At 35.5% G+C, this 27,284-nt stretch overlaps 6 protein-coding genes across 9 annotated transcripts in view; 4 read left to right on the top strand and 2 right to left on the bottom strand.

Moving 5' to 3' along the window:
* On the bottom strand, positions 2,433-4,445 carry LOC104762345 (xyloglucan galactosyltransferase XLT2-like). The gene has a single exon (XM_010485615.2). It carries the CDS (start codon positions 4,204-4,206, stop codon positions 2,635-2,637), a length of 1,572 nt encoding a protein of 523 aa, XP_010483917.1. The 5' UTR covers positions 4,207-4,445; the 3' UTR covers positions 2,433-2,634.
* On the top strand, positions 10,585-16,784 carry LOC104762344 (LRR receptor-like serine/threonine-protein kinase ERL1). Of its 2 annotated transcripts, none has more exons than XM_010485614.2 (27): positions 10,585-10,951; positions 11,525-11,663; positions 11,759-11,830; positions 11,919-11,990; positions 12,071-12,142; positions 12,239-12,310; positions 12,406-12,477; positions 12,556-12,627; positions 12,736-12,807; positions 12,884-12,952; positions 13,037-13,108; positions 13,195-13,266; positions 13,352-13,423; positions 13,510-13,581; positions 13,687-13,758; positions 13,841-13,912; positions 13,993-14,064; positions 14,149-14,220; positions 14,307-14,378; positions 14,463-14,534; positions 14,609-14,680; positions 14,781-14,852; positions 14,937-15,007; positions 15,095-15,223; positions 15,305-15,643; positions 15,732-16,102; positions 16,194-16,784. In XM_010485614.2, exons 1-27 carry the CDS (start codon positions 10,870-10,872, stop codon positions 16,518-16,520), a joined length of 2,895 nt encoding a protein of 964 aa, XP_010483916.1. In that variant the 5' UTR covers positions 10,585-10,869; the 3' UTR covers positions 16,521-16,784. The 2 variants fall into 2 exon arrangements, with proteins under 2 accessions (XP_010483916.1, XP_010483915.1); XM_010485613.2 differs by having other exon boundaries at positions 15,729-16,102.
* On the bottom strand, positions 16,799-19,218 carry LOC104762343. Its single transcript, XM_019239946.1, has 12 exons — positions 18,895-19,218; positions 18,662-18,796; positions 18,397-18,556; positions 18,214-18,313; positions 18,042-18,124; positions 17,878-17,950; positions 17,723-17,791; positions 17,605-17,652; positions 17,447-17,493; positions 17,289-17,370; positions 17,125-17,204; positions 16,799-17,011 (listed from the first exon to the last, which is right to left on the bottom strand). Exons 1-8 carry the CDS (start codon positions 19,061-19,063, stop codon positions 17,638-17,640), a joined length of 804 nt encoding a protein of 267 aa, XP_019095491.1. The 5' UTR covers positions 19,064-19,218; the 3' UTR covers positions 16,799-17,011; positions 17,125-17,204; positions 17,289-17,370; positions 17,447-17,493; positions 17,605-17,637.
* LOC104762342 (65-kDa microtubule-associated protein 9) lies at positions 20,486-22,683 on the top strand. The gene is made up of 9 exons (XM_019240131.1): positions 20,486-20,489; positions 20,528-20,979; positions 21,061-21,270; positions 21,359-21,514; positions 21,597-21,911; positions 21,988-22,075; positions 22,166-22,239; positions 22,329-22,403; positions 22,495-22,683. The coding sequence occupies exons 1-9, from the start codon at positions 20,486-20,488 to the stop codon at positions 22,681-22,683; spliced, it is 1,563 nt and encodes a 520-aa protein (XP_019095676.1).
* On the top strand, positions 23,425-26,213 carry LOC104762341 (AT-hook motif nuclear-localized protein 6-like). Of its 3 annotated transcripts, none has more exons than XM_010485609.2 (6): positions 23,427-23,666; positions 23,870-24,372; positions 24,878-24,960; positions 25,075-25,206; positions 25,288-25,449; positions 25,546-26,213. In XM_010485609.2, exons 2-6 carry the CDS (start codon positions 23,937-23,939, stop codon positions 25,939-25,941), a joined length of 1,209 nt encoding a protein of 402 aa, XP_010483911.1. In that variant the 5' UTR covers positions 23,427-23,666; positions 23,870-23,936; the 3' UTR covers positions 25,942-26,213. The 3 variants fall into 3 exon arrangements, with proteins under 3 accessions (XP_010483913.1, XP_010483911.1, XP_010483910.1); XM_010485608.2 differs by having other exon boundaries at positions 23,864-24,372; XM_010485611.2 differs by having other exon boundaries at positions 23,425-24,372; positions 24,881-24,960.
* LOC104762339 overlaps positions 26,547-27,284 on the top strand; it is a 6,788-nt gene continuing 6,050 nt past the window's right edge. The window contains exons 1-2 of the mRNA XM_010485606.2: positions 26,547-26,658; positions 26,783-27,114. Coding sequence (XP_010483908.1) covers positions 26,829-27,114 — 286 coding nt within the window. The 5' untranslated portion in view covers positions 26,547-26,658; positions 26,783-26,828. The remainder of the gene's footprint in view (positions 26,659-26,782; positions 27,115-27,284) is intronic.

Below are 27,284 nucleotides of genomic sequence, written 5' to 3'. Positions count from 1 at the left end.
GGCCATGTTATTTGGGTGAACTTATATCCCGTTCATTGTAACCAATTTTGGTGTAGACTTGTTCTTTACATTTGGTATCCAAATAATAATAATAAAAACATAATAGCCACAACTAACGAAACCATATAAAGTTTAAACTGATTTAGCTTCTTTTCTCGTTACGGATATTGGATTTCTTGGGAATTAACATATTTCTCAATATATATCTACAATCATCAAAGTCACACGAGTATTACACGAATACTAAACCTAACCCACAAAATCAAATTCTACTACTTCTCCTACCTACCACCTCAGTTTCTATCTTCGTACAACTTATATTAACTAAGAAGAGATGATTATTGTGATTGTAAGGGAAAGGTTATGAGTTATGACCGTTAAGTTTTTCAAGGAAAGGAAATTTATTTTTATAAAAGAAAAACAGAAGGAAAGGTTAAGTTTTTCCATTTATATGATTGGACGCAAGAAAAGGAAATACTTAAAATTATCAATTAGGAAAAGGAAACCACTCATACAAACTTATTAATAATTTTCACTAAAAAGAACGAACATGATTTTTGCAGAATGTTCAATTTTGTGTGAAGACACTACTAACACTCGAATTTGTCACCACTTGGCTCAGTCTTTCAAATTGTGAAATCTGAAACTCTGTTTTCTCAACCTCGTTAGATATACTTATAGAGAGATACTCGAGACGAGCTTCGTCAACTGGAGGCGGCACATGTAATACTGTAATAATTTTTGTTTTACTGTAATAATTCTTACATCGTTCTGTTTGTTTTGTAGAGATCAATTTCGGCTTATATTAGTTCTAAGTTAAGTAAGGAAAAAAGTTATTTGTCTATGCTGAGACATTCTTGGTATTATATATATCTCAATGAAAATATTGTCTCGATAGTACATGGTAAAACGCGTGTGTTTATAATTTTCATGATTCATCTCAGTCTCACAACTCCTGTTACTTAACAACTCAATCTATATATATAAGTTTCATATATGATGGTTATAAAATAAACATTTCTTTTCGCCTAAGATATTATGAACATAAAAGAAGCTAGCACAACCTATACAGCTTGTCATTGATGTTAACCAATATGGATATGAAGCACAAATAACTCCAATCAATTCTTAAAAGGATTATAATTTTGGAAGAATCATTTGTACACAAACTTGATTACACAGTTACATTTACCTGCAAAAGACTTTCATATATGATCTTTAATCTTTGTATCATAAGACCCAACCATCAAAACTATATTAAAAACATGTTTAAGTCAAATATAAAGGGGGTTGTTTGCCAAAAAAAAAAAAAAAAAGTCAAATATAAAGGGGGAAAATATGTTTTACCAAACACATTTTCATTTAGATTTAAGTAAATAAAAAAACTAAGTAAACCCCATTAGTTATAATGTCGTATTCTTTTTGTTGTTGTTGTTAAAGTTTATGGTGTCGTATTTAGTATTTTACATTGGCAAGAAGACAGACAAACACAATCAAATAAACTAGAAAAGCAGACCCAGCTTCTGTTCTCGTTTACTGATATTGGATTTCTTGGACATTAACATATTTCTCAATCCATATACAAAGCTTCAACATCAAAGTATCAAACCTAAACCCCAAAATCAAATTCTACCTACCTCCTCAGTTTCTATCATCGTACAACTTATTTTAATGGAACTAAACCCTTTTACGTGCGAAGATGTGGACCTCTGGTCCTTTTTTTAAATTCCCACCTAACTAAGTAACCCAAACATTACAGAAACATGAAGTCATGAACTATCTGCATCGAACGAGATTAAAATATTAAACTATACTGACATGCCTCCAAAAGAGAATATATAAAAATGAGAACTCTACAAACCCATAGAACCACTTAGCCCTGGGCAAATAAATCGAATCTAATTAAACCGATTCAAACCGATTTGAAAAAACCGATTTTGATCGGATTTGGATACTGTGTAAAAACCGATCGGTTTCTGTCTTGATCGTGATTCGGATTTCGGATATAAACCGATCTGAACCGAAATCTAATCGGTTATCCGCTAAACCGAATACATATTTAGTTTTTCTATATATTTAAATTTAATTAGTGTTATTTTCGGGCCTGTTAGAAGCCCATTAACTATAAATGGATCGCTTATAAAAAATTTAAAGTCAAATCACCAGAAGGAAGAATCAAACCGGTGACCTTGAGGTTAAAGAACACACTCTATAACCATCTGAACTATTCCGATTTATTGATTTTACTTTCCAAATGACATATATAAAGGTTTTGGTTTTCAAATTCAGATTTAAAAAAAAAATTGAAAACCGATCCGAAACCGAACAAATCCGATCCGATAAACAACCGGATTCTAAACGGATTTTATATACCCCAATCCGAAAAATCTGAAATCCGAAAAATCCAATCCAATCCAAACCGAAAATCCGAATGCCCAAGATTAGAACCACTTCCTTGACTACTCCATCAAGTGTTTTTGTAATAAACAAAAAGTTCAACTAACCAACTTATTTCATCTTCTCAAACAAAAATCTTAAATTTACAGTATAATCATAACTTTTACTGAAGCTCTACTAAAATCTGAAAATTCCTTATTAATAATAAAAAATAAATAATCATCATCATCATCTTCATCACCATTTGTACCAATTTTCTTGCTCCTTGAATCTTCTAAAAACTCCATCTATAGCAACATCAAAAGCATCTTTGAAACTCTCTAAACCATTCGGAGACTTCGCGTACACTAAGTTCGGTATCAAATGGATCACTCTTTCTCTCATCTTCCTCACATCTTCTTTACTGTACCGTTCCAACACTTCCTTTATAGACGTCGTACCGTTTTTAACCTCGTTCCGGTCTATAAAAACCGAATAACTATCCGGTTTATCCGGTAAAAACCACTGGTACTGCATGTACGCGGTCCGTCTCCAAAAGAAAACCGGAATCGAACCGGCTAACATACAGTCAAAAATCGACCGGCGCGTGAAGCTGTCGCCTCGAGGCTGGAGACAAAAATCTGACCCGAGAAACGTCTCCAAGATCGCCGACGAGCCGTTCGAGCATTTCCCGCCGGTACAATCCACCGTCCGGCAAGCCCCGCGCGATTCCTCGCAGTGACGAAGAAGCAATCCCCTGAAATCGTTCTGAATCCCGGCGCGTGGAGCTCCGGCGAAACAGAACAACGTCTCACGACGGCGGTTACGTACGAAATCCTGCCATCTCACGACGTCGGAGTCCGTTCTAGGGTGGAATCCGGTAGGGTACGGCACACCGACGTCAAAATGATCCCAAGAGTTACGCTCGATAAGGAGGCGCGTGATGTTACGCATACCGGGGGTGTAGATACAGTTAGATCCCCAATCTTCGTCTTTAGACCTGCGAAAATCCCATGTGATGCGTCCCATGGTAATGAAATGATCCCAACCGTTGGATCTATTCCAATAAGGTTGATCTTTGACCCACTGTGTCATCATCTTACAATGACGGTCACGATCAGCCGCTGCGTAGTTTGACCATAGATATTGACCGACCGCGAGTCCAGCGTAGAACGGGATGTAAAAGGCCGTAGCTGATTCCGGATCCAGAGTCCGACACCGGTGGTTTAAAATCCGGTTATGGAAGATGATTTCGGTTACGAACTGGTCAGTCCAGAACCAAGATTGAACCAAATCTTCAGGGATCACGTTGCGCAACGACGTCGCTTCTTTACCGAAACCGTCGTTGGAGAGGGCGTCGCAGCGAGAGCTCCACGGGTTGAGGTTATCGCACTGTTGTAGGATCACTTGGTTGAAGATCTTTGGCATGTCGTAGACGAAGACTCGACCTGAATCGCATCGTGAGTCTGAGGACGTGGAGGAGAGAGGGGGATCGGAGGAGGAGGTAGAGATAACCGTGGTGGTAGTGGTAGTGGTGGTGATGGCGGAGACGGAGACGGAGACGGCGGCGGGTGAAGGGAAGTTAAGAGGGATGTGACGGTGAGGGAAAGGGATGGATCGGAGAGTGAGGAAGAGGATGAGTTGGAGAGAGAGAAGAGAGAGGATAAGCCATGTACAGTGGCTACGAGAAGCGGCGATGTAGGTAGAGCGGTTTCCGGCAGAGTTAAGCGAGTTGAAGGAGCTTTTACGATCAATGGCGGTGGTGGTGTCTGGGGTTCTTGTTTTTTTGAGGAGACGTTCAGGACTGGATGGATTTGAGACAGGTAGCATAGTTTATGCTGAAGATGAGAGATTCGATTCCGTCGCCGGTAATTTTGGGTCCGTTACGACGACGGAGCTAAAATCTCCGGAGGGAGGAAAAAGAAAGAAAAATAAGCGTTTGGGTTAGTTTGCCTTGTTGTGTGGTTCTCGTTAAAGACGTAAAGCTTAACTCTGTGAGAGAGAGAGGGAGAACTTAAGAGGAGTGCTCGAGAAACGGGGAGATTCTGTTTCTTTTTCCTTTGTTTGTTTTGTAATGAAATTGGAAACTATATTTTAATTTGCTTTTTTTTCTCCCAGCTAACTAAATGAAAGTTCACGGTTTTGTCCCCAAACTTTTCTAGATTTCCGAAACTACCTATAAATTGTTGCATCTTCAACAATCCTAACATAATAAATGTCATAACCAAAAAAAAAAAAGTTTAGTACGTTCTAGACAGGAGAGGGACATAAATAAATAAGTTAAATTTCATTGGTATATTGGGTGTAAATAGAATAAATTAAAACTTTGGGAACAATACGGAAAGATTACCAAGATAGGGGTCCTGATTAGTACATTGAAATTGTTTAATGTTATCAAAGGCGTCGGAGACATTACGGAGCTGAAAGAAACGGACACGTGCCTATGTCATTGACCGTCTGTGCCGGCAACCGACAAAGGAAGACCACAGCAGCCGGTGAGTAGTGAACACTTGGAACTTAGTGTAATTGACAACGTGTCCTTGTAGAAGCAGAAACTATTATCATAGATTTTTATTTCTTTTTTTTTTTGGTTTCAGAATTTGTGTCATTCTGTAAGATTTTACACACATTGAGACAAAGGAATATATAATTAATTTTGTTTTTTGATAATTTTTTTATTTTATTTATGATTTCCTATGATTTATTTTTCTGATATTTTTTCATTTTCTCGCTTTCTTATTCCGTATATTCTACAACATCAGTAATTATTAAAACAAAAATTTATTAAAAATATTCAGAAATTATTCAGAACATCAATCTTTGAAAGACAACGATTATTCTCTAAAACATCAAATTATGTGAGATAGATAGAATATTATTTAATTTTAAACCAATAATAATTCAAACTTTTAAATATTTTCAATGATTAATTCTTGAAGTTTACAAAACATCAATTTTTATGGGACAAAAAATATTCCAAAACATCAACAATCTTTATGAGATAAAGGAAGACTATTATTTGGCTTTCAATCACGTTTTCCATCCAATATCTGAGAAAAAAATAATAAAATCTGAACTTAAAAAATATATAGTTTGCTTAAAATAATCACCGGATTTGGAGTATATAATTGAATTGGTAATTAGAACTTGTACAAATATATATATAGACGTTACAACTTTCGAATTATTTAACAATAAATAAATAAAACCTATGAAAAATGGAAATACGAAGATCGTGCATATGAAACAAGTGGCAAAATTAAAAGGTCAGAAATGCAAAGGGGCTACAAAGGCGGGGAATGCGCCGAAACGGTGACGTTTACGTGTAGTTGACAGAGTAGAGTGAACTGGGTTTGATGTTGAGAGAATTAACTCATCAGGGCCATCAAAGCCATGTGAGCATTTGTGGCCATGCCTCTTTAACCCACGAGTCATGCCGCTTGACGTGTCAATTACTCCAAGGTTTTGCCGACAGATTTTGTTTTTGCTGATGACACTAATTTGATTTCTTTGTACTAGTTTACTTTAGATTTTAATGGCATATATATAACTAACCCGGAACTAAAACCGGATATAATGGCAACTGATTTTGGTTCGAGTGGTTGGTGGTTTTATCAAATTTTACTATAAAACCCAAGAACGTAGCGAACTAAAAGTTGATAGACTCTTTACTTTTATTTGGTTCCATACTGGACCATCTCTATTGAAAAGCATATTGACTGTTTGTTTGGTTTTTATTTATTTATCTAATAACATTAACTTCAAATAATTATTAGTAACTAATTAGAACAAGCGTTTATTTTATGGGTCAAAGTCTAATACTAGTTTATTTTAGATTTGTCGGTCAAGCTTTCACGAAAGTGATAATTAAGAAAACTATAGAAAAGAGAACTTAATAATGAAAAATAATAATGTAACGTTATATAATGCACACTAGGTCACTCACTGTCCTTTGTTTATAAAATAGCAAAGAGCATTATCACCTAACTTTTTCTTAGTTAACGGTTATTTATTGAAAAGTATTATTCCGTACAATGAATGAATAGTTTGATGATCTTTTAATCGAAAAACTGTTTGAAAAATGGTTTCATTCAAATGGTAATTTGATTAAATACTTGCACAAATTAATACATTTTGATTAAACACTAAAATATGATACTCAATAAACCAATAACGTCGTTTAGCTGGTAAAAAAACGAATTAAAATAGTATCGTCAAAATACATGGATCCAACTCAAAAGCAAAGTTACAATTAATTTACCCCGAACCGGACGAGCTTTCGAGTCGACGTTTTTAAAATATGGAAAATATAGTGATCATGTCTCGCATGATTCGGGTTCGATGCCTTTGACTTCGAACAATGTGCAGTTTTCGTTAAATCGGAACGTCATTATGATTCATGAACCTATAGCCGTTCCATGTATAATGTACGGTAGAACTAAATATTTAGTCTAATACTAGTACTAAAGTCAGAATAGCATCATAATGTACGGGAGACTAATTATTTAGTTCAACTGAGAGCGATCAAATAGTAATAAGGTAAACAAAAACAAAATACACATCTATTTAGTTCTCAATTGTAACTAAATAGACTCGTAAGTAGGATATAATTATAATTAACAAAAACCACACAAAAAAAAACGTATTAACGATGAACTCGCGTGGAAACACAATTTTTATGATAAGTTGACAAAAAATGAACAAACTACCGATAAAAATATTAATAAACGATGAAAGTGTGGGTGTATGTAATTGCGGTGAGCCCTTAATTTGATCAATGATCATCATTAATTATTTAATTTTATTTTGAAGTAATGAAAAGCGCGTGGGTTACCAAACGCGGCGGCCTTGGTGGAGATAATCAGCTGACACACACCACACGAGTCACGACTCTTACCGGAACGAATCTATTCAATCATCAATAATATCAATGGCTTGTTTAAAACTTTAAAGCATGTTGCACCAAAAAAAAATAAAGTTAAACCTAAGACATAAGCAATCTTTAATGCGTTAGTATAGTTACTATTTTATTATGTCTGGACTAATAATGTAATCATATAAATATTAAGTTGAAAAGAGTGCTTAACAACCAAAAAGTGGATTAACTTGGTGGATAAAGTTACAAGACCTTTAATGATTAGTATTGTACCAAGGACAGTGGCAAAAAGCACTGAGAGCAGCAGAGTAACAAAGCTCATAAGTTTTTGTACTAAAAGTTGTAGTAGATTTCCATAGTTTAAAAGTACACCAACATATAAAGAAACGCGGGTAGTGGTTTTTAGTTCACTGTTTATGAAATCAAACGAATGTGTTCCTATCAGCCAATCAACACCGAGACTGATTATAATTGTATGTATTTGGGGTTGAACCCTTCTATCTTTGCATTAAGTTGAACCCTCAGTCTCTCAATTGAAAATCTGGTCTGACTAGTTTTTTTCCGGTCGGACTAGTTTACCTCTAAGATTAATCGGAAATCCTATAATTGGCTGATAGCATAAAGTTTTTGCATGCAAAATGTGTATTGCGCCAATTTGATGTTGTCCGATTTGGTTTAAGGAAAAAATGTAATGTATGCATTTTGGATCATGGGATGTCCTCTAAAGGAAACCTCAGTATAAATATGGTCATGTAGCCCAATTGTTCTAATCGAGGGACTGAGGGTTCAACTTTTGTGGAGAATGGAATTAAGAGTCCAATGGCCCATCAAACACAATATTCACATTGTAACGGCTTTGTTTGTTATAACTATCTTGGGCCTGACTTATATGGTTTAATGAGGTAGGAGGAACAAAGCAATTTGCAAGGTTTGCTGTTGTGTGGACTTGATAAAGACAAAGTTGTAAGATTTGGGTATGTATTTAACATGTAGTATATAGTTGGTAAGAATTATACAAGAAAGTCAAATTTGAAACCAGACAAAACAAAAACCAACTACGCATTAATGATCAAACATTCCCAAATCGTACAACTTCCTATCATTAAGGAAACAAATGGTCCGTAGTTCAAAACCTAACCAAACTAAAAAAAGAAAACTTACAAAATTTCAAACCAATTTTTTTAATGAAAATAGTAATGTAAACAGAAGACTAGATTGGGAAACCTGGAACGAACAGTGCTTTTAGTTTGAACGGCTGGGATCGAATCGTAAGTTTCCCTAGGGATTACAAAGCGAAAGACCAAATCAGTTACTACTTACTGCTACAACCATCGTCTCAGCTTTTTTGTCTCAGCTTTTTACTAATGAAGCATACATTGGTATTGGCGTCTCACATCTTGCCATCTGCCCACTATTCTCTTCTCTAATTGGCTCCTCCCTCGTAGGCTTCTGTTTATAGATCTCTCTTAACAGTCTTTTATTTCTCATTATTTCGTTTTGGTATTATTTCGTTTCGAATAAAAACAAGAGGTAACACTAGTTTTAAAGTTTTTCGATATCACAATTTTCTTTATATAAAAAAAAAAGTTGTAATATGTTGCTTTCTTTTCTAAAGTGGAACGTGAACCAATTTTACCTTATTTGTAAAAAAGTAGAAAACTAATTGCCTAAAATGTTTATAACATCAACAAGGTATGCCCACGATCTAGAGGTATGTTGCATTTGTATACATATAGCTGGAAGCCCTACGACCTTTATTGTTTTACAGCTCAACAACAACAACAACAACAAAAAAATCATATATCAATTGGGTAAGTAAATTACATAAGTAATCAAATGCAAAACCGTAACTATATAAAAAGATTAGTATGAATCCTACTGATTAAGATGCAACACATGTCTAATGTTCAGTAAAAGTGTGGTCATGATTCTCATATAGGCCATAGCTTAACCCATGCATCTTTACAGTCTATAGAACACTAGAGACGCTTATAGCTGAACCTACTACTACACCACTCTTTTACTTATTAGTTTTTGGTTGGTTATACTTATTCATTCATTTATTACTAACTTTTGTTCTCGTGGACACAAAAATTCCTCCAACATTTATTAGAACGACTAAAACTAGAATCATGATTACTTATTACTCTCTTTATCTTGTAAAGATTGATGTTTAGAAAATTTTACACATTTTAAGAAAATAATAATTATATTTTTTTCTTTGACTAAAAATATACTATTTAATTTTAAACCAATAATAATTCAAAATTTTAAATATTTTCAATGATTACTTTTTGAAGTTTAGAAAACATCAAGATAAAAAATTATCCCAAAACATCAATATTATTAGTGGTGAACATCTTAGGTAAAAAAAACACCAAGTTTGACCGATAGAGGGGTTTAGCCGTATAGTACAACTGTACAAGTAAAGGGGCTGTGGTGCCTTCAAGATCCAAACCAATGCAAAAGAAAAAGATACGGTCGGACCAATTTAATCTTAAGACAACTATATAGATTCTCAAATACATTTCCATATAACACAACATTAATCATAAATTGTTCTACTTATGAGACAATCAATATTAGCCTAGTCGAACGATTAGAGTTATCTTTAGACCAATATGACTCTTTATTTGTAATTATCGCGAGGTACAATTCCACCAAATTTTTACGTCTCAATGGTACAACTTTAATTGTGAAATCAAATCCAAAAAAACCAACATGTGACATGGTCTCTTATAAGAGATAGTGAAAAAAACTTAATCCTATTCCCTAAAAAAAAGGAACGGTCGAAAAAAGGAAAACCACAAAACTAAACCGGTCCAACCGGTTTCCCCGATCACTGTCACAGCATTAACTAACTTTCACAAGAAAAGCATAGTTCAGTTTCTGTACATCGCGTCTCACCCTATTAACCGTGCGCGCGAATTATCCACCGCTCGATTCAAATATCTACCGTGCTAACGGGATTAATCCACAGTGTTATGTTTCCCCCAGCATTGGAAAATGGCGTCTACAACAGACGGCGGGTCTTGTCGCCGTCAATCAGCTAGTCTATAAATTCTTAACGCCGTTACATCTCCGTTAATTACAAAACGTTAATGCATATTCCGTGTGTGTGACAGTGTGAGTGAGAGAGATCTTAGTACTAATTTTGAAGTGGTTTAATGTTTTTAACGTGACATTAACATCAAAGTTAACGTTCGATAAAAGAGTCTTAAGCATAAATTGATAGAGATATATACATGTGTACATACATACATACTCTCTCACACTGACAGATTTGTCGTGGTCTTAGTATTCTCTTTCATGTTGCTCAGCTCTCTAGTTATATAGGACTGTAGTACATTATCTCACTCTCCATATCTCTTTTTTTTTCTCTCTCTCTCTTCTCTTCTTTAACATCTCATCTCTGGCTGGCTCTGCATTTCTTGCAGTTCACGCTAATCGCCTGTCTTGGTTCCCCTTTCTCTCTCTACAACAATGGCAGAACAAGCCTGAACTTTCGTTCTTTTGTGTTTTGTTGTCCTCTGCTTTGTTGGTTTGAATCAAAAAAAAACTTGAACCAGCTTTTTGGCTTATTACCCCAAAAGGAAAGAAGAACAAAAAGGAAGGAGATGAAGATGCAGCGAGTGGTTTTATGTTTAGCAGTTGTGGTTTCTATGCTTCTTGGTGTTGCTTCTTCTATGAACAATGAAGGTTTCTTTCTAACTCCTCTTGCTTTGTTAAAAATTTGATTTTTGTTTCAAAAATTAGGGTTTAGGCGCTTTACCCTTTAAACCCCTTGTTTGATTTTCTAATTTTTTCCCTGAAATTTCGAATCCAAAATCGTTTTTGGTTAGAAGAGATCGAAACTCAAATCTTTGGGCTTCTATTAAACATTTGGTTTCCCCGAGAAAGAGAGTTAAAGTCGAAAACTTTTTTCTACACTACCCAATACTTAGCTCTGGCTTGTGCTTCATCTAATGCATATAAAAACCCAATATTTTTTATCCATTTTCCAAGAAATTTGATCATGATTAGAATGCCTGTTCCAGGACACTGGAAAGTTTGTATTTTTTCCAAGCTTTCTCTGTTTCTTCCCGAGGAAAAAAATCGAAGCTTTAGTCTCTAATTTGTGTCCTATAGAGAAAAAATCGAAGCTTTAGTCCCTAGTTTGTGTCCTGGAGAGAAAGATATGAAATTTAAAGAAATCCCCCAGTTGGGGTTTATCTAATGGTTTCTATATAGTTGACTGATGTTTCTCATTTCAAACGTTCTAAAAATCTACAGGGAAAGCTCTGATGGCGATAAAAGGCTCCTTCAGTAACTTGGTGAATATGCTTTTGGATTGGGACGATGTTCACAACACTGACTTCTGTTCTTGGCGAGGTGTCTTCTGTGACAACGTTACCTTCTCCGTTGTCTCTCTGTAAGAATCTTATTTGAGTTCAATAAAAGTCTTTTCTTTGTCGGATTGTCTCACTTCTCAGGTCTTGTAAATTTCCGTTCTTTGCTTTTGTGAAGGAATCTGTCCAATCTGAATCTTGGAGGGGAGATATCTCCAGCTATTGGAGATCTAAGGAATTTGAAATCAATGTAAATGTTTTTTTTTTTCTTTCTCTGTGGAATTTGCATGTTTGAGAAGTGTTTAAAATTGTGTTTCTAAAGGTTCTCCAATTTGCAGAGACTTGGTAGGAAATAAATTGGCTGGTCAAATTCCAGATGAGATTGGAAACTGTGTTTCTCTTGTTCACCTGTAAGCCTTTCCAAACATGTGTCTAGAGTTTTCAATAATTCAAGTCATAGATTTGACTTCAATATACTCTTTTTATACAGGGATTTGACTGATAATCTGTTATATGGAGACATACCCTTCTCAATCTCTAAACTCAAGCAGCTTGATACCCTGTATGTGTTATACTGTTAACTTTTCGTTTTTTGTTTCTAAAATTACAAGTTCCATTACTTTATTGTATCATTTTTTAAACAAATTTTATATATCAGGAACCTAAAGAACAATCAGCTTACAGGCCCAGTACCAGCAACCTTAACTCAGATTCCAAACCTTAAGATACTGTGAGTTCTGTAGTTACATCATGTTACTCATTAATCAATATTTGGAAGTTGATTTTACTCGTTGTCATTATTAATTTGTAATCATGTTGTTGCAGTGATCTTGCAGGCAATCATCTAACGGGTGAGATATCGAGATTGCTTTACTGGAATGAAGTTCTGCAGTACCTGTAAGCTCATTTTCTCCAAACCTCTTTACACCATAAAAGAAGTGTTTCCCCTTCTTCTCTAATGCACTCTTTCTTCAGTGGTTTACGTGGGAATATGTTGACTGGAACGTTGTCTTCTGATATGTGTCAGCTAACCGGTTTGTGGTATTTGTAAGTTGATCCGACTCTCTGCCATCTTTTGAGTTCCGTGTAGCTCCTGGTCATTCTTTGTTTCCTGCAAGTCTGAGTTTTCTTAACTTTGTGTTTTGTTGTTTCTAGTGATGTGAGAGGCAATAATCTAACTGGAACTATCCCAGAGAGCATTGGAAATTGCACAAGCTTTCAAATCCTGTATGTGTCTTTTTAACAAAACTTCAGTTTTCCAACATTTAACTGTATTGTGGACTCATCTCTTCTGATACAACAGGGACATATCTTATAATCAGATAACCGGAGAGATTCCTTACAATATTGGCTTTCTCCAAGTCGCCACTCTGTGAGTATTGAGACTCTTCAACTTTAGTATGATTGATGAACGTAAACATGCGGTTACTAACATTGTGTATTATCTTTCTTCTAGGTCACTTCAAGGAAACAGACTGACGGGTAGAATTCCAGAAGTTATTGGTCTAATGCAGGCTCTTGCTGTTTTGTAAGTTCAATTCACTCAGAAAAGCAACGTCAAATTATATATCGAATTAGGCTCATCTGACTTTGTGAATTCTGTTATATTCACAGGGATTTGAGTGACAATGAGCTCGTTGGTCCTATCCCACCGATTCTTGGCAATCTCTCATTTACCGGAAAGTTGTGAGTCTCCTTTGTTCCATATATTGTAGGCTCCATATGTTCAGCTCTTTGTATTTTCATAAATACCCTCTTCATATTCGATTAGGTATCTCCATGGAAATAAGCTAACTGGTCCAATCCCATCTGAGCTTGGAAATATGTCACGTCTCAGCTATTTGTAAGCTTTTTACAACTTCAAGTTTGTTTACATAGCTTTTGCATTACCTATACTTATGTTTCGGTTTCCTTATTACGATTTCACAGGCAACTAAACGACAACAAACTGGTGGGAACTATCCCACCTGAGCTTGGGAAGCTAGAGAAATTGTTTGAGCTGTGAGTTTATTTGTTTTTGCTCTTTAGTCTTAAGTTGTTTCACATTATTTGCTGAGACGTTACATTTTAACCTTTTTTTAAATGCTCCATTGTTCAACATGAAAGAAATCTTGCCAATAACCGTTTGGAAGGGCCCATACCATCCAACATTAGTTCATGTGCAGCCTTAAATCAATTGTAAGCTATGAGATAATCTTCTGAAACTATGCTTTTCCTCTATCTTATTCTCAAACCTAAATTCTGCTTTGTTTGCTTTCAGTAATGTTCATGGGAACTTCTTGAATGGATCTATACCACTGACCTTTCGCAATCTGGGGAGCTTAACTTATCTGTGAGCTTTACATCCAATATAATGCAGTAACATTGCATTCCTCTTAACATTTTAGTGATCATTTAATCTTGCCAATACAGAAATCTTTCGTCAAACAATTTCAAGGGGAAAATACCAACCGAGCTTGGACATATAATCAATCTTGACAAACTGTATGTCTTCTCAACTCTGTTACATCCTCTGTTTATGTGTTGTTTAGATTTGCCCCAAACTCATCATATGTTTCTGGTTTCCAGAGATCTGTCTGGCAATAACTTCTCAGGGTCTATACCATTAACCCTTGGTGATCTTGAACACCTTCTCATATTGTAAGTTTTTAACTCTAAGTTGTAAATTTTTAATGTTTTCGGGGTAAATTGTTTGTGAACTTTGATTTTTTTGCTTTATTGAACAGAAATCTTAGCAGAAACCATCTAAGTGGACAATTGCCTGCAGAGTTTGGGAACCTTCGAAGCATTCAAATGATGTAAGGGTCAAAGTTGCTTCTTTTGGTTACATCAATGATCAAACATATCTCTTTTACTGACTTGGCTTGTTGTTTTTCTTGCAGTGATGTATCACTTAATCTGCTCTCCGGAGTTATTCCCTCTGAACTTGGCCAATTACAGAATCTAAACTCTTTGTAAGTTAATCATATGATCTTATCCTTTGCATTATATACAAAATAGAAGTATGGATCATTATGTTTATGTGCAGAATATTGAACAACAACAAGCTTCATGGGAAAATTCCAGATCAGCTTACGAACTGCTTTACTCTTGTCAATCTGTAAGTTCTTTTGCTAGAGACATTCACTTGTGATCAGACATTTGTGAATCCAAACGTTTTGAATCCAACATTTTGTTCTAACTTCTTCTAAACGTTTTAGGAATCTCTCCTTCAATAATCTGTCCGGGACAATCCCACCAATGAAAAACTTCTCATGTTTTGCTCCAGCCAGGTATGAAGCTACTCTCAGTATTCTATCATTATGATCATGACTCATAACCTTCCAATGTAAACCTGATTCAATTCCTTCGTTTAGCTTTGTCGGAAATCCATATCTTTGCGGAAACTGGGTTGGATCTATTTGCTGTCCTTTACCAAAATCCCGAGGTATCTACTAGATTTATCCTTTAAGCATTGTCTTCAGTAGTAGATGCGTATTCTTGTTTTTTTGGGCTTACTTGACTTTATTTTCAGCATTTTCAAGAGGTGCTGTGGTTTGCATTGTTCTTGGCGTTATCACTCTCATATGTATGGTTTTCATTGCAATTTACAAATCAAAGCAGCAGAAGAAGATCCTAAATGGTCCCTTAAAACAACCTGAAGGTAATGATGTGGGCTTACACAGTTTTTCTTAATATGACTTCTGTTTATTAGTTGTTAATACCACTTCGATTCGTTTCTCAGGCTCAACGAAGCTAGTGATTCTGCACATGGACATGGCAATTCACTCATTTGATGATATAATGAGAGCAACCGAGAATCTTAGTGAAAAGTTTATAATTGGATACGGTGCTTCTAGCACAGTATACAAATGCGCATTGAAAACTTCCCGACCTATTGCCATTAAGCGAATCTACAATCAGTATCCGCATAGCTTGCGGGAATTTGAGACAGAACTCGAGACCATAGGGAACATCAGGCACAGAAACATTGTCAGCTTGCATGGATACGCCTTGTCTCCTGTTGGCAACCTTCTTTTCTATGACTACATGGAAAATGGTTCTCTTTGGGACCTTCTTCATGGTTAGTTTCTAAAACCTTTGTGGTTCATTTTGTGAATGAATGATTTTGCAGATAACATCTAAGAAAGAAACATTTTTCCTTGCAGTAGGATCCTTGAAGAAAGTGAAGCTTGATTGGGAGACGAGGTTGAAGATAGCGGTTGGAGCTGCACAAGGACTCGCCTATCTTCACCATGATTGTACTCCGCGGATCATTCACCGTGATATCAAGTCATCGAACATACTTCTTGATGAGAATTTCGAAGCACATTTATCGGATTTTGGGATTGCTAAAAGCATACCAGCTAGCAAAACTCATGCGTCAACTTATGTTTTGGGAACAATTGGTTACATAGACCCAGAGTATGCTCGTACTTCGCGTCTCAACGAGAAATCTGATATCTATAGCTTCGGGATTGTTCTTCTTGAGCTTCTTACCGGGAAGAAAGCAGTGGATAATGAGGCCAACTTGCACCAACTGGTAATATGAATCAAGAAACACTCTGAAGAAACACTGATATATGATCTTTGAAGCATTAGAGAGTTAAAAAATTGTGTTTCTTTTGTTGCAGATATTGTCAAAGGCTGATGATAATACTGTGATGGAAGCGGTTGATCCAGAGGTTACTGTGACTTGTATGGACTTAGGACATATCAGGAAGACATTTCAGCTGGCTCTCTTATGCACAAAGCGAAACCCTTTAGAGAGACCAACAATGCTTGAAGTCTCTAGGGTCCTGCTCTCTCTTCTTCCATCTCTGCAAGTGGCAAAGAAGCTGCCCTCTCTTGATCCATCAACCAAAACGCCGCAGCATGAGAGCGAAGTTAGGAACCGTGAGGCGGAGGCATCACAATGGTTTGTTCAGTTCCGTGAAGTTATCTCCAACAGTAGCATATAAGATTTCAGCTTGAAAAACATTCTAGGGCTTTGTTTAGTTTCTTGTGTCCTAAGTAAGTTAGTATTGCTGATTGGAAGGGGGAATGGCTTTTTTACAGTGAATTTAGGGTAGTACAAGGGGTATTTTGGGTAAGGGAAAAGAAGGTATGGGAAGCATTTAAGACAAGAACAAAGGTTATGTGAAAGAAAAGGATATGTGAAGTTAATGTTTGTTTTCTCCCAAGAACATGTTCACGAGTTCGTTAAAGTCTTTGGTCTTCTGATTTAAAAGCTTATATAAGTATTGTCCCCACAACAACAAAAATAGAAAATCTCTTTCTCTATGCATATATTTAAACAAGTATACACGTTTACATATATATAGACATAGCAATGCGTGTATGTGTATTACATGTATAAACATGATAAGAACATCTTCAAGCTGAAGATTATGCAGTGATCAGGTTTCTTGCAACAACCTGTGAATCGAATTTCCGGCATAAATCCAGGCTCCTGTTCAAATTATATCATCAATGGTGTCTGTCTGTCTGATATCTATCATGGCCTGTTTTGTTTTGAACTATAGGAGCTTTAAAAAGATTAAAGTAGGATTAGCTTTTAGTTACCTGTTACTATCTGTCCTGCAGGAGCTCTGGTTTCCATATTCTAAGTGGATTGCCTCACCGGGTTCTTCTTTGCTTGATCTCTGTCAAGAAAAGGAAGATGTTGGACTTGTTAATATATTTACAAAGGGACAATTCCATAAGTTTTTGGAAGAAAGTTGAATTACCTTTGGGTCTAGAGGGGAATTTATCTTTCTGCTGTGGTTTTCTTTGGCTATCCTACTTTTTGAGGAATCAGTGCGCTTAAGCCTGTAGAAAGTGTGTGTGTGTGTGAGAACGTTTTAGGAAAGGTTTATTCATGGAGTTTCAAAGTAATTTCACTAACGTTCTGGACTTGGTAGCATCATTCTCTTGTATGGCATCAGTTTTAGCCTGCAATATGAGTCATCATTTAAGTAAATGTGAACACATAGAATCAATCAACATTCAACAATGAGAACAAAGATTTTTCAAGTTGTTGCTTATGTTGGATTTATGACTTACATTTGAAGAGCGTTCTTTTGCTCTCAGTGATGTTCATAAACGAAATGCCTAACGCAGAAAAATTCTGTTAATTGATGAGGAACGATAAATGAACTTTCTAGTTGTAAATACATTATACCTGAAGATCTAGGCACCGTGGCGTTTTAGTTGTGGGCAAAGATGTTAAAGAAGGTTCCTGCAGGTTTATCTGCAAGGAATCCTAAACATAAACTATGTGGTAATGAAGAAACTAAAGCTATTTGGTAATGAATGAACACAAAAGAGAATAAGTACACTTTTGTTCCTAGTTTGTCTTTTAGAACTTGATTTCGCATTCTTCTTCTCGGTTTCTGAGCTAACCTTAGACCTGAAATTCTCCAGAGAAAAAGCCTATAAGGATCACTTTAAAACATGTTTGCAAAAGGCAAACAAACTTTGTGAACTCAGAGTCCTTTTACCTGTGTCTTTCAGATCTTTCTGCAGTTCTGAGATTCGGCTCCCTTGGAATAGTGAGTTTGGATCTTCTGCCAACATGAGCCACCTAGAAAGAGACAAAAGTGTTTACAATCACTCATGGAACCTATCAGCACAAAGATTCAAACTCCTATAAGACGTGAACCTATTACACACCTTAGCTTCCGGTTTTTGCTTTTTGGTGTCTTGGTTTTGTAACTTAGAGACTAAATTCGGAGATACGTTATCACCAAACTTGGCTAATGACCTCTGACATCTAAAACATAGAAAAAAAAAACAGTTATATTGAAGGCAAGTAAAAATCAAATCCACACAATGGTCTTCCTCATTGGTATTTACCTAGTCAGAAGCTGAACAGAGTAAATGTCTAATGGTTTGTTCTGCCTTGCAAGCAAAGAAGCCGTAGGTCTTGTTAAAGTAGAGATACTTGATTTGGTTTTAGATTTGGAACCTTTTTTCTTGGAGACATCTTTAACTGTTTGGTTGTAATATATGAACCCTGACAACAACAACAACAACAACAAAATAAACAAATTAAGGGTCTCAAAAACTGCATTGACGCATCATTATATTTGTGTCTAAACCAAGATTTCAGAAACATTACCGTTGAATTTCTCATTGCGATTCAGACAGGCGGTATCCAAAGATTCGATTGTGACCTCGACAGGCTTAGATTCTGCGACGATGCTTGTAACTTGCTCAAGTGGTTCAAATTTCCAATTGAACTTTGGGCTAAAAGCTGAGACAAAACATAAAAAAAGATTCAATACAATTGAAGAGAAAACATAATTAAAAAAAAAAAAAAAACACAAAAGCAAGTCTTTGCGTGTGTCATACGTGAAGGAGGATAGTTTCCAGAGTACTGAAACCAAGTTTCGATTTCTTCGGTTTCGGAATAAAGCTCAGATCTAGAGAAATCGTAGAACCGAGGTGCATCGAATTCGAAATCAATATCGAATTCGAAATCTTCTCCAGATAAACTAAATCTTGTTGATTCAGGAACCATACTCAAATTCCGATTCTCCGAAGAAGGAATCGAGTAGGAGAGTTTCGCATAAATCAATGCGATTTTGTTGTTCTTCTCCCTCTCTCCTTCCTCCTCGAATCTCTAGGAAAATTAGAGCGAAGGAGAGAGAGAGAGAGAGAGAGATGAGATGAGAGATGAAAGCTCTAATTTTTTCTATGGAGAAGAGAGATTAAGGTAACGGTTCTAATTCAGTTGGCGCAGTATCGATATTTGCCTTTGTGTAATTACAGCTCACATTTTTAACCTATTTTTGATTTGGTTCTTTAGTTTTGGAAAATCACCAAATAGACCCAACTTTTATTTTTCTTCTTACCATAACACCAGTGTTTTCATCTAAAGCTTTTGTGTTTCTTTGACAAAAAAAAAAAAAAAATTATAAACAAAGCAATGATTACTAATAGAAATATACACAATCTTACAAAAAAAGAATTTTAAAAACATCCTTCACTTCTTGGTTTTGACAAAAATTTTAGTTACTCTATTTTTAAATCATAAATAAAACATTTTAGTTTACCAAAAAAAAAAATAGAACATGTTATTAATTAATTTATGAACTAAGTTATGGTAATTTCTTGGTAACTGGAAGTTTTTTAAAAGCTTATCATCTAGGCTAATACTTTTTTTTTTTAATGTGATTTCAATAATCATAAGTACTTAAATAATAAGATATATTTGACCAGTATATTAATTTGGGTTTTCATTCTGGATATTCCTATTATTAATTAAAGAAGATATGTATATGCTTCTGCAAAAAAAGATGAAAAGTTGATTTTAGGGGTGAAAATTACACAAATCAAAAGATTAGGGGGGAGAAAATAAATATACGAAAAAGCGTTCGCTCAACGGTCCTTTAACAGCAGTCTCTCTCTCTGCCTGTAATTTTCTTTGTTTTTTCTTTTATCTTTAACGACTTACCTTTAATTTTTTTTTTTTTGACTTGGATGTTTTTTTTTCTGATTTCTATCCTAAATATTTTCTAGGAAAAAGAAACGGCCTGTGTCCTTCAATCCAGGTAAAAAGTCTCATCTCTTGTCCATGAAAATTCAAAAGAAATTATGGTTTCTGGTTTCAGACATTTACATTGATTCTTGACATAACATGTTCAAATTCATTTGTGTTCTGAAAAAAAATGAATGTAATTTGTTATCGTTTTGAGGGCTTAACCGGAGAAATTAAAAAGAAATTATCTATTGAGGAGAAAAAAAGACTATCTTCATAGGATTGAATAAGATAACGAATGTTGTTAAATGTATTTGCAGAGTTTGGAGATAATAATGTCCAAAACTCATATCGAATCAGCTTGTGCATCTCTTCTACAAGAACTTGAGGTTTGTGATTGCTTCAATTCCAAGGAAAAGGGTTTACTTAATCATTATTACAAAGAAACCGTTTTCAAATTGGATGAGTTTCTGTTTTTGATTCTGATGTAGATTATATGGGAAGAGGTTGGAGAAACTACAGCAGAAAGAGAGAAGATTTTGATTGAGATCGAAGACGAATGCAGAAAAGTGTATGGTAAGAAAATCGAAAAGGTTAAAGAAGATAGGGTTCGGATAAGACAAGAGATTGCTGATTCAGAAGCAAGAGTTGTTGCTATATGTTCTGTTATGGAAGAGCCACCGGTTCTTGGAAGACAACATTCTGATCAAAGTGGGAGAAGCTTGAAAGAGGAGATGGTAAAGATTCTTCAGAAACTTGAAGATATGGAAAAGAGAAAATCAGAGAGGAAGATTCAGTTTATTCAAGTTATTGAAGATATAAGATGTGTTAGATATGAGATTAATGGTGATTCTGATGAGACTTTCTCATCTGATCTTTCGGTAGATGAATCTGATTTATCTCTTAGGAAGCTTGAAGAGTTACATAGAGAGCTTTACACACTTCAAGAACTGAAGGTATCCACATATTACCATAATTTTGATTTCATTTATCAAATGTAATTAACTACTAATATTTTATTTGCTTTTTTGGCACAGAGAAACCGGGTGAAACAGATTCAAGATCATTTAAGAACTCTCGAATCGCTTTGTTCTGTTCTCGGTTTGAATTTCCGAGAAACTGTCACCAAGGTTCACCCAAGTTTAGTAGAATCTGAAGGGTCAAGAAGTATAAGTAATGAAACACTTAACAAGTTAGCTTCATTAGTAAAACAGTGGCATGAGACAAAGATACAGAGAATGCAAGAAGTCAGTTCAATGTTTTAAACTAATTATTTTAACATATTACTTTAACTCTTTTCTTTGTTTCTTATAAGCTCTTTTATTGATTTTGCAGCTTCAAGATCTTGTGATGACGATGCTTGAGTTTTGGAATTTAATGGATACACCAGCAGAAGAGCAACAAAAGTTCATGAATGTTTCATGCAATATAGCTGCTACCGTTTCTGAAATAACCAAACCTAATAGTCTTTCTATAGATTTGCTTCAGGAGGTAACCTTTCACTACAACTATGAATCAATTCTTTTATATGAGATTTGTTTTCCGCCGATGGATTAGCTTAAATGTTTAAAAGGTTAAAGATGAGCTGTGTCGGTTGGAGGAGTTGAAGTGGAGCAAAATGAAAGAACTTGTTCTAAAGAAGAGGTCAGAGCTTGAAGATATATGCAGAAGAACACACATTGTTCTTGAAGAAGAAGATATAGCGGTTGAGAATGTAATCAAAGCCATTGAATCAGGAGATGTGAACCCTGAGTATATACTAGAACAGATCGAGTATCGAGCTGGAAAAGTGAAAGAGGAAGCTCTAAGCAGAAAAGAGATTGTTGAAAAAGCTGAGAAATGGTTGAATGCTTGTGAGGAAGAGAACTGGCTTGAAGAATATAATCAGGTTATAGTCTCATCTTTGATCATTAAAGGATTCAATTGTTCCATCTTGTGGCTACTTAAGTATGATTCTTGTGTAGGATGGAAACCGATACAATGCTGGAAAAGGATCTCATATAATACTCAAACGCGCAGAGAAAGCTCGTGCACTTGTTAATAAACTTCCAGGTTTCTATATAGTAAATGATCCCAACACATTGTTGTTATCTTTGTGTGAATGCTTATATCTAACTAGAAAAACTCTTTCAATCTTCTTAGCTATGGTTGAAGCATTAGCTTCCAAGATTACAATATGGGAATCAGAGAAAGAAACTGAGTTTCTCTTTGATGGTGTATGGACTTATCTTCTTACCTCTCTACTTATTTTTTTTTTATTTACATACTTTCAATTGATCCATTTAATCTAAATTTCTTCATTCAGAATCGCCTACTTTTGATGCTAGAAGATTATACAGAACTCAGAGAAGAGAAAGAACAAGAACGCCGTAGAAAGAGGGTATTAGTTTTACCTGAAAACGATCTTTTTCATTCAATCTTATATGTATTGTTCCAAAAATCACCAAGAACAATGCTTGTTGGATTTGTAGGATCTGAAGAAACTTCAGGGTCAAATGACATCAGAGCAAGATAAAGCAAGTGTTACGAAGCCTCAAAGCGCTAAAAAGGGTCTTAAAGTATCAACTAACAAGAGATTTGTCTCATCGCCTCAAACCCCTCGAACTGATTCGCCTCTGTCAGCAAAATCTATTACTACTCCTCAATCACGCCATGGCTGACAAAAATTGAGCAAAAAAAAAACAGATTCTTGAAATTGCAAAGAACCTGCTGATTTAGAGAGAGGGTCTCATAGGGATTCTTGGATCAATTGTAAATTTGTCAAACTCATCATCAGTCAGATCCAAGTGTGTGTGTGCACTGATTGTGTTGCAGAAAGATTAGTTTGACTTTGACCGACCAATGTACTTGCTACAAAAATAACAATGTCAAATTTTGTCCTAACATCTCTTTAAAAGTTTGGTGATCTCCTTATGATGATGATGATCTGTACTAAAACTAAAGAAATACTTTTAAGTCGATTTTGTATACAAAAACTTGGATGAGAAATAAAATCTAAATCTTAGCTAATCTAGAAAGATTAAATTGGTCTAAGTAAGGTATTCAAAGCAATTTTATTTGGTCAACCTTACTTCAAAAGTGATTTAACTGGAAGAAAAAAAAGACAAAGGAGATTGTCAGAAGTTTGGTATTCTTTATTTTATTTTAATTAAATTTCCTTTTCTTTTCGAAATTTTACTTTATTTTTTCTTCGTGTTTCCAATTATTTAATTAGAAATATTAAATTTCCAAGACGGACGTGGATCTTTCCCTAAACCAAAATCAATACTTTGATTTTAGTAATTATTATATCGATTTTTAAACTAATTAAATCCTTAATATTCGTATTAGATAATACAACTGTCTTAAATGATATTTTTTTATTACTACTATATATTATCATATTTTCTTTCCAAATTTTCCATTTTATTTATTTAGGTTCCCTTTTGCAAAAACCCTAAAATTCATTCGTCTAAGAGAGAAAAATTATCTTCTTTTCTTTGTGATTTTTTTTTTGTTTGGGGATATTTGCATGTAAAATTTTTGGGGATTTTTTTTTTGAGGTTTTAATCTCCATTGAAAAAAGCTTTGGCATTTCTCTGCTACAGTGTTGTGCTTCAGCTGCAGAATTGTTTGGGGGCAAAAAAAGCAAATCTAAAAAACTGTAAAATCAAATTTCTCTTCTTTGATCTTTGATTCTTTTGAGCTATTTCATCTCTTCTTGTCTCTAATCCAACTTGTTATATCTTTTTTTTCTTCTTCATATAGTTCTTGGTTAATACATAGAAGAAAAAAAAAAAAAGAAACCTTTGCTTCTTCATCTTCTAAAAAAAGCTTTTTTTTTTTTATTTTCTTCTCAAGAATCAGAGTTTGGTGAATTTGAGGAGCAGAGGAAAAATTAGGAGAATTTTGTGGGTTTAATAAGAAAAAATAAATGGAAGAGAAAGGTGGAATAAGTCCAAGTGGGGTCGTTACAGTTAAGGGAGATGAAGCTTTGGTTTCAAGAACAGAGTTCCAACAACAAAACCCTAGCTTTCTCCAATTCGTGAGTCCCACGACGGTGGTATCTCCTCAACCAACTCCGGCTCCAGTTCCGACTCCGGATCCTGCTTCAGCCACCGTGACTCCTGGCTCAGCAGCGGCGTCGACCGGATCAGATCCAACGAAGAAGAAGAGAGGGAGACCGAGGAAGTACGCACCAGATGGAAGTCTGAACCCTAGGTTTTCAAGACCAACTCTGTCTCCAACTCCAATCTCATCTTCGATTCCATTGTCTGGAGATTATCATCACTCTAACTGGAAACAAGGCAGAGCTCAGCAGCAGCATCAGCCTGTTGAGTTCGTCAAGAAATCTCAGTATGTAACCCCAGGTAAAAAAGTCCAAATCTTTTGTACTGTTTGCATTGGTCTCAGTGAGTTATATATAAGATCTGTTCTGATCTGATCTGATCCGATCTGGGTCTTGGGTTATCTGTTGAGTGAGTGAGTGAGTGATAATTTGATGAGTGTGGATTTTGAGATGTTGGGAAGTGGGACCAACTTAACTGGATTTTGTCTGAAGAAGCTTAGTACTTATCAGACCAGTTAGAGACAGAGAAAGCGAATCTGTTGATGCTGACCAAACAAATACAGAAATATAAAGTTGATTTAAAAAAAAAAAAAAGCAAAAAAAGACAGTATAATCTCTGTCTCTTCCTTCTATCTTAGAAGATAAGTGTGTTTAAGTTGTTCAGCAGATTTCTCATTTATCTTGTTTAATCTGTTTTGTTTCTTCTACCTCTGGTGGATTAAAGTTGCCGCTTTTTGGGTACACTGATTGAGTTGATTGCTTGAGGATTAGGATTTGAATTAAATTACCTGATTGTTTAAATGCAGTAGTTGCTCCTACTCCAACTGGGCTCTCATTCTATGTGGGTGCAAATTTTATGACCCATCAGTTTACTGTCAATGCCGGTGAGGTAATAAAATTCATCCCTGTTCTTCTAACTGAAGCTTTGATATATTGGATTATTGTCATAATCAGTCTTTGTATTGAGTGTTTTTTTTTTAATTTTTATTTTGGTTTATATCAGGATATAACAATGAAGATTATGCCGTATTCGCAACAAGGATCTCGAGCTATCTGCATTCTCTCTGCAACTGGTTCCATCTCTAATGTCACTCTTCGTCAGCCTACTTCTTCAGGTGGCACTCTTACATATGAGGTAACCAAACTTAATTTCGCTTATGAGGTTCTTAATGGGTTTCTTGGCGTTTCTTGAGTCATTTTTTTTGTATTTTCTTAGGGTCGATTTGAGATACTGTCGCTGTCGGGTTCCTTTATGCCTACTGAAAACGGAGGAACAAAAGGTAGGTCCGGTGGGATGAGCATTTCTTTAGCCGGACCAAATGGCAAAATCGTGGGCGGTGGCCTCGCTGGTATGCTTATAGCAGCCGGTCCTGTTCAGGTGACGACATATGTTTGATTATATATATATATACAGATTCAGAGTTGGTTTTTGTTTTGCAGAGATTCACTAAAGGTCTTTTATAATTTGTGACAGGTGGTAATGGGAAGTTTCATTGTGATGCATCAAGAACAACAAAATCAGAAGAAGAAACCTCGTATTATAGAGGCTTATGCTCCACCACAAGGTCCACAACAACCGCAACAGCAGCCTCCTACTTTCACCATTACAACCGTGAATTCAACTCCTCCAGTGATGGCCACAGTAGAGGAGCCGAAACAACAACCCTACGGTAGTGGTGGTATAGTGAGACCAATGGCTCAAATGCCTTCTTCTTTCCACAACGACAATTCAGCTATGAACAATTTCACAACTCCCTATCATGGTTACGGTAATATGAACACGGGTCCTAACAAAGAAGAAGATGAGGATGATGAAGATGGTGGTGATGATGATTCAGGCGATACTAGGAGCCAATCTCATAGTGGTTGAGCAATTCTCTCGGTTCAAAGTCAGAAAGATTTCTTGTGTAGAAAGGAATGAAGGGATTCAGCTTTTTCTTTGCTTGTTTAGAGAGGTTTGTTTTAGTTGTGTGAGCTCTTTTTTCTTCTTATTATTTTGTGTGTTTTCTAATTTCTAGAGTTTTTTTTTGGTTTTCTTCTTTGTGATCGGTTTAGATCTAATTATGTCCAAATCATCGATTAAACGATGTTCTTATTGTTGAGGTCATTGGGATTAATATTATTTACTTGAAACTTTTGTGATATGGTTCATATTCGTACAAGATCGTCATCATTAGACTCATTAACAAACCAAAAAATTTAAAACTGTAGGACAAAAATTAAGACTAAACTCAAACTCCTATCTGTCTATGTTAAGATCTTGTGCAATTGTAAAAGTCCATTATCAATTAGATTTCACGTACGCAAACACTAAATCGTTTTCAGGGTTTAAATTGTAACAAATGAAAAGTTCAATAGACTTGAAGAACGGAGCAAAAATTAAAAAGAAAACAATTGGGTAAAATTTATAATAACCAGGACAATACAGGGGGCTAAATCATAAAAACAAACTCTTCGTTAATTCTCAAAACCCTTCCCTTTCCTTTGTCGCAGTCGCTACTATTGGCCTCCGTTGGGTCTTCATCGTGACACTCTTCACGCCATTTATTCCGATTAATCGGAGTTCCCACTTTCTCATCTTCCTTGGGTAATAACAAATCTCACTCTGTTGTATCTTCAGATAATCAAAACTCGAACTTTTTGTTTGTGTGTGATTCTAGTTGTTTTATGTGTGTTTAGTTACGAGATCTTCTCTCTTGCTTTTGTTTCAGCGTTCTCTGTGCGATTCAAACGTTGGGTTTTGAGAATCACTAGAGAATGTATAACCTGAGTAGGCTTGTTTCTCGTTTCTCCTCGGTTTCACTTAACCCTAGCACGAGAGCATCTGGGTTTCTGATTGAAAACGCTTCTGCTTCATCAAAGCTCATTCAATGTGCTGTGAACCGAGCATTCTCTGCAAAATCAGGATCTGATGGAGTTGGAGGTGATGATAACGGTTGGGATATTGCAACGGGAGGGTCATTTGGTGGTACAGGATCTGATGATCTTGACTGGGACAATAAATCTATGTGGTCTACTGGTTTAACCAAGGAGCATTTTGATGGTGTCTCAGTTGGTCGTCAGAAGAACAACAACGCGGCGAATCCTTCTTCTGATAGCACGGCTTCTGATTCGGGAGATGTAATGAGCAAGTTAGGTCCAAAGGAAGTAGCTTTGGTTAATGAAATGAATGAGTATGATGATATGATTAAAGAGATTGATCAAGATAATAAG

The sequence above is a fragment of the Camelina sativa genome, chromosome 18 (genome assembly GCF_000633955.1).
Source record: "Camelina sativa cultivar DH55 chromosome 18, Cs, whole genome shotgun sequence".
Lineage (NCBI taxonomy): Eukaryota > Viridiplantae > Streptophyta > Magnoliopsida > Brassicales > Brassicaceae > Camelina > Camelina sativa.
Note: the sequence above shows the minus strand (reverse complement) of the source record. Positions and strands in the feature narration are given on the sequence as shown.

Bases quoted from the DNA above. Each gene is read 5' to 3' on its own strand.
- LOC104762345 (XM_010485615.2), bottom strand. From the start codon at position 4,206: ATGCTACCTGTCTCAAATCCATCCAGTCCTGAACGTCTCCTCAAAAAA.
- LOC104762341 (XM_010485609.2), top strand. From the start codon at position 23,937: ATGGAAGAGAAAGGTGGAATAAGTCCAAGTGGGGTCGTTACAGTTAAG. The intron at 24,373-24,877 runs GTAAAAAAGTCC...GTTTAAATGCAG, and splicing joins ATCTCAGTATGTAACCCCAG to TAGTTGCTCCTACTCCAACT. The intron at 25,450-25,545 runs GTGACGACATAT...AATTTGTGACAG, and splicing joins TAGCAGCCGGTCCTGTTCAG to GTGGTAATGGGAAGTTTCAT.
- LOC104762342 (XM_019240131.1), top strand. The intron at 21,271-21,358 runs GTCAGTTCAATG...TTGATTTTGCAG, and splicing joins AGATACAGAGAATGCAAGAA to CTTCAAGATCTTGTGATGAC. The intron at 21,912-21,987 runs GTTATAGTCTCA...ATTCTTGTGTAG, and splicing joins GGCTTGAAGAATATAATCAG to GATGGAAACCGATACAATGC.
- LOC104762344 (XM_010485613.2), top strand. From the start codon at position 10,870: ATGAAGATGCAGCGAGTGGTTTTATGTTTAGCAGTTGTGGTTTCTATG. The intron at 14,065-14,148 runs GTATGTCTTCTC...TCTGGTTTCCAG, and splicing joins ATAATCAATCTTGACAAACT to AGATCTGTCTGGCAATAACT. The intron at 14,379-14,462 runs GTAAGGGTCAAA...TTTTTCTTGCAG, and splicing joins CTTCGAAGCATTCAAATGAT to TGATGTATCACTTAATCTGC.
- LOC104762343 (XM_019239946.1), bottom strand. From the start codon at position 19,063: ATGGTTCCTGAATCAACAAGATTTAGTTTATCTGGAGAAGATTTCGAA. The intron at 18,314-18,396 runs GTAAATACCAAT...TCTATGTTTTAG, and splicing joins TCTGTTCAGCTTCTGACTAG to ATGTCAGAGGTCATTAGCCA. The intron at 17,951-18,041 runs GTAAAAGGACTC...GGAGAATTTCAG, and splicing joins GAAAGATCTGAAAGACACAG to GTCTAAGGTTAGCTCAGAAA.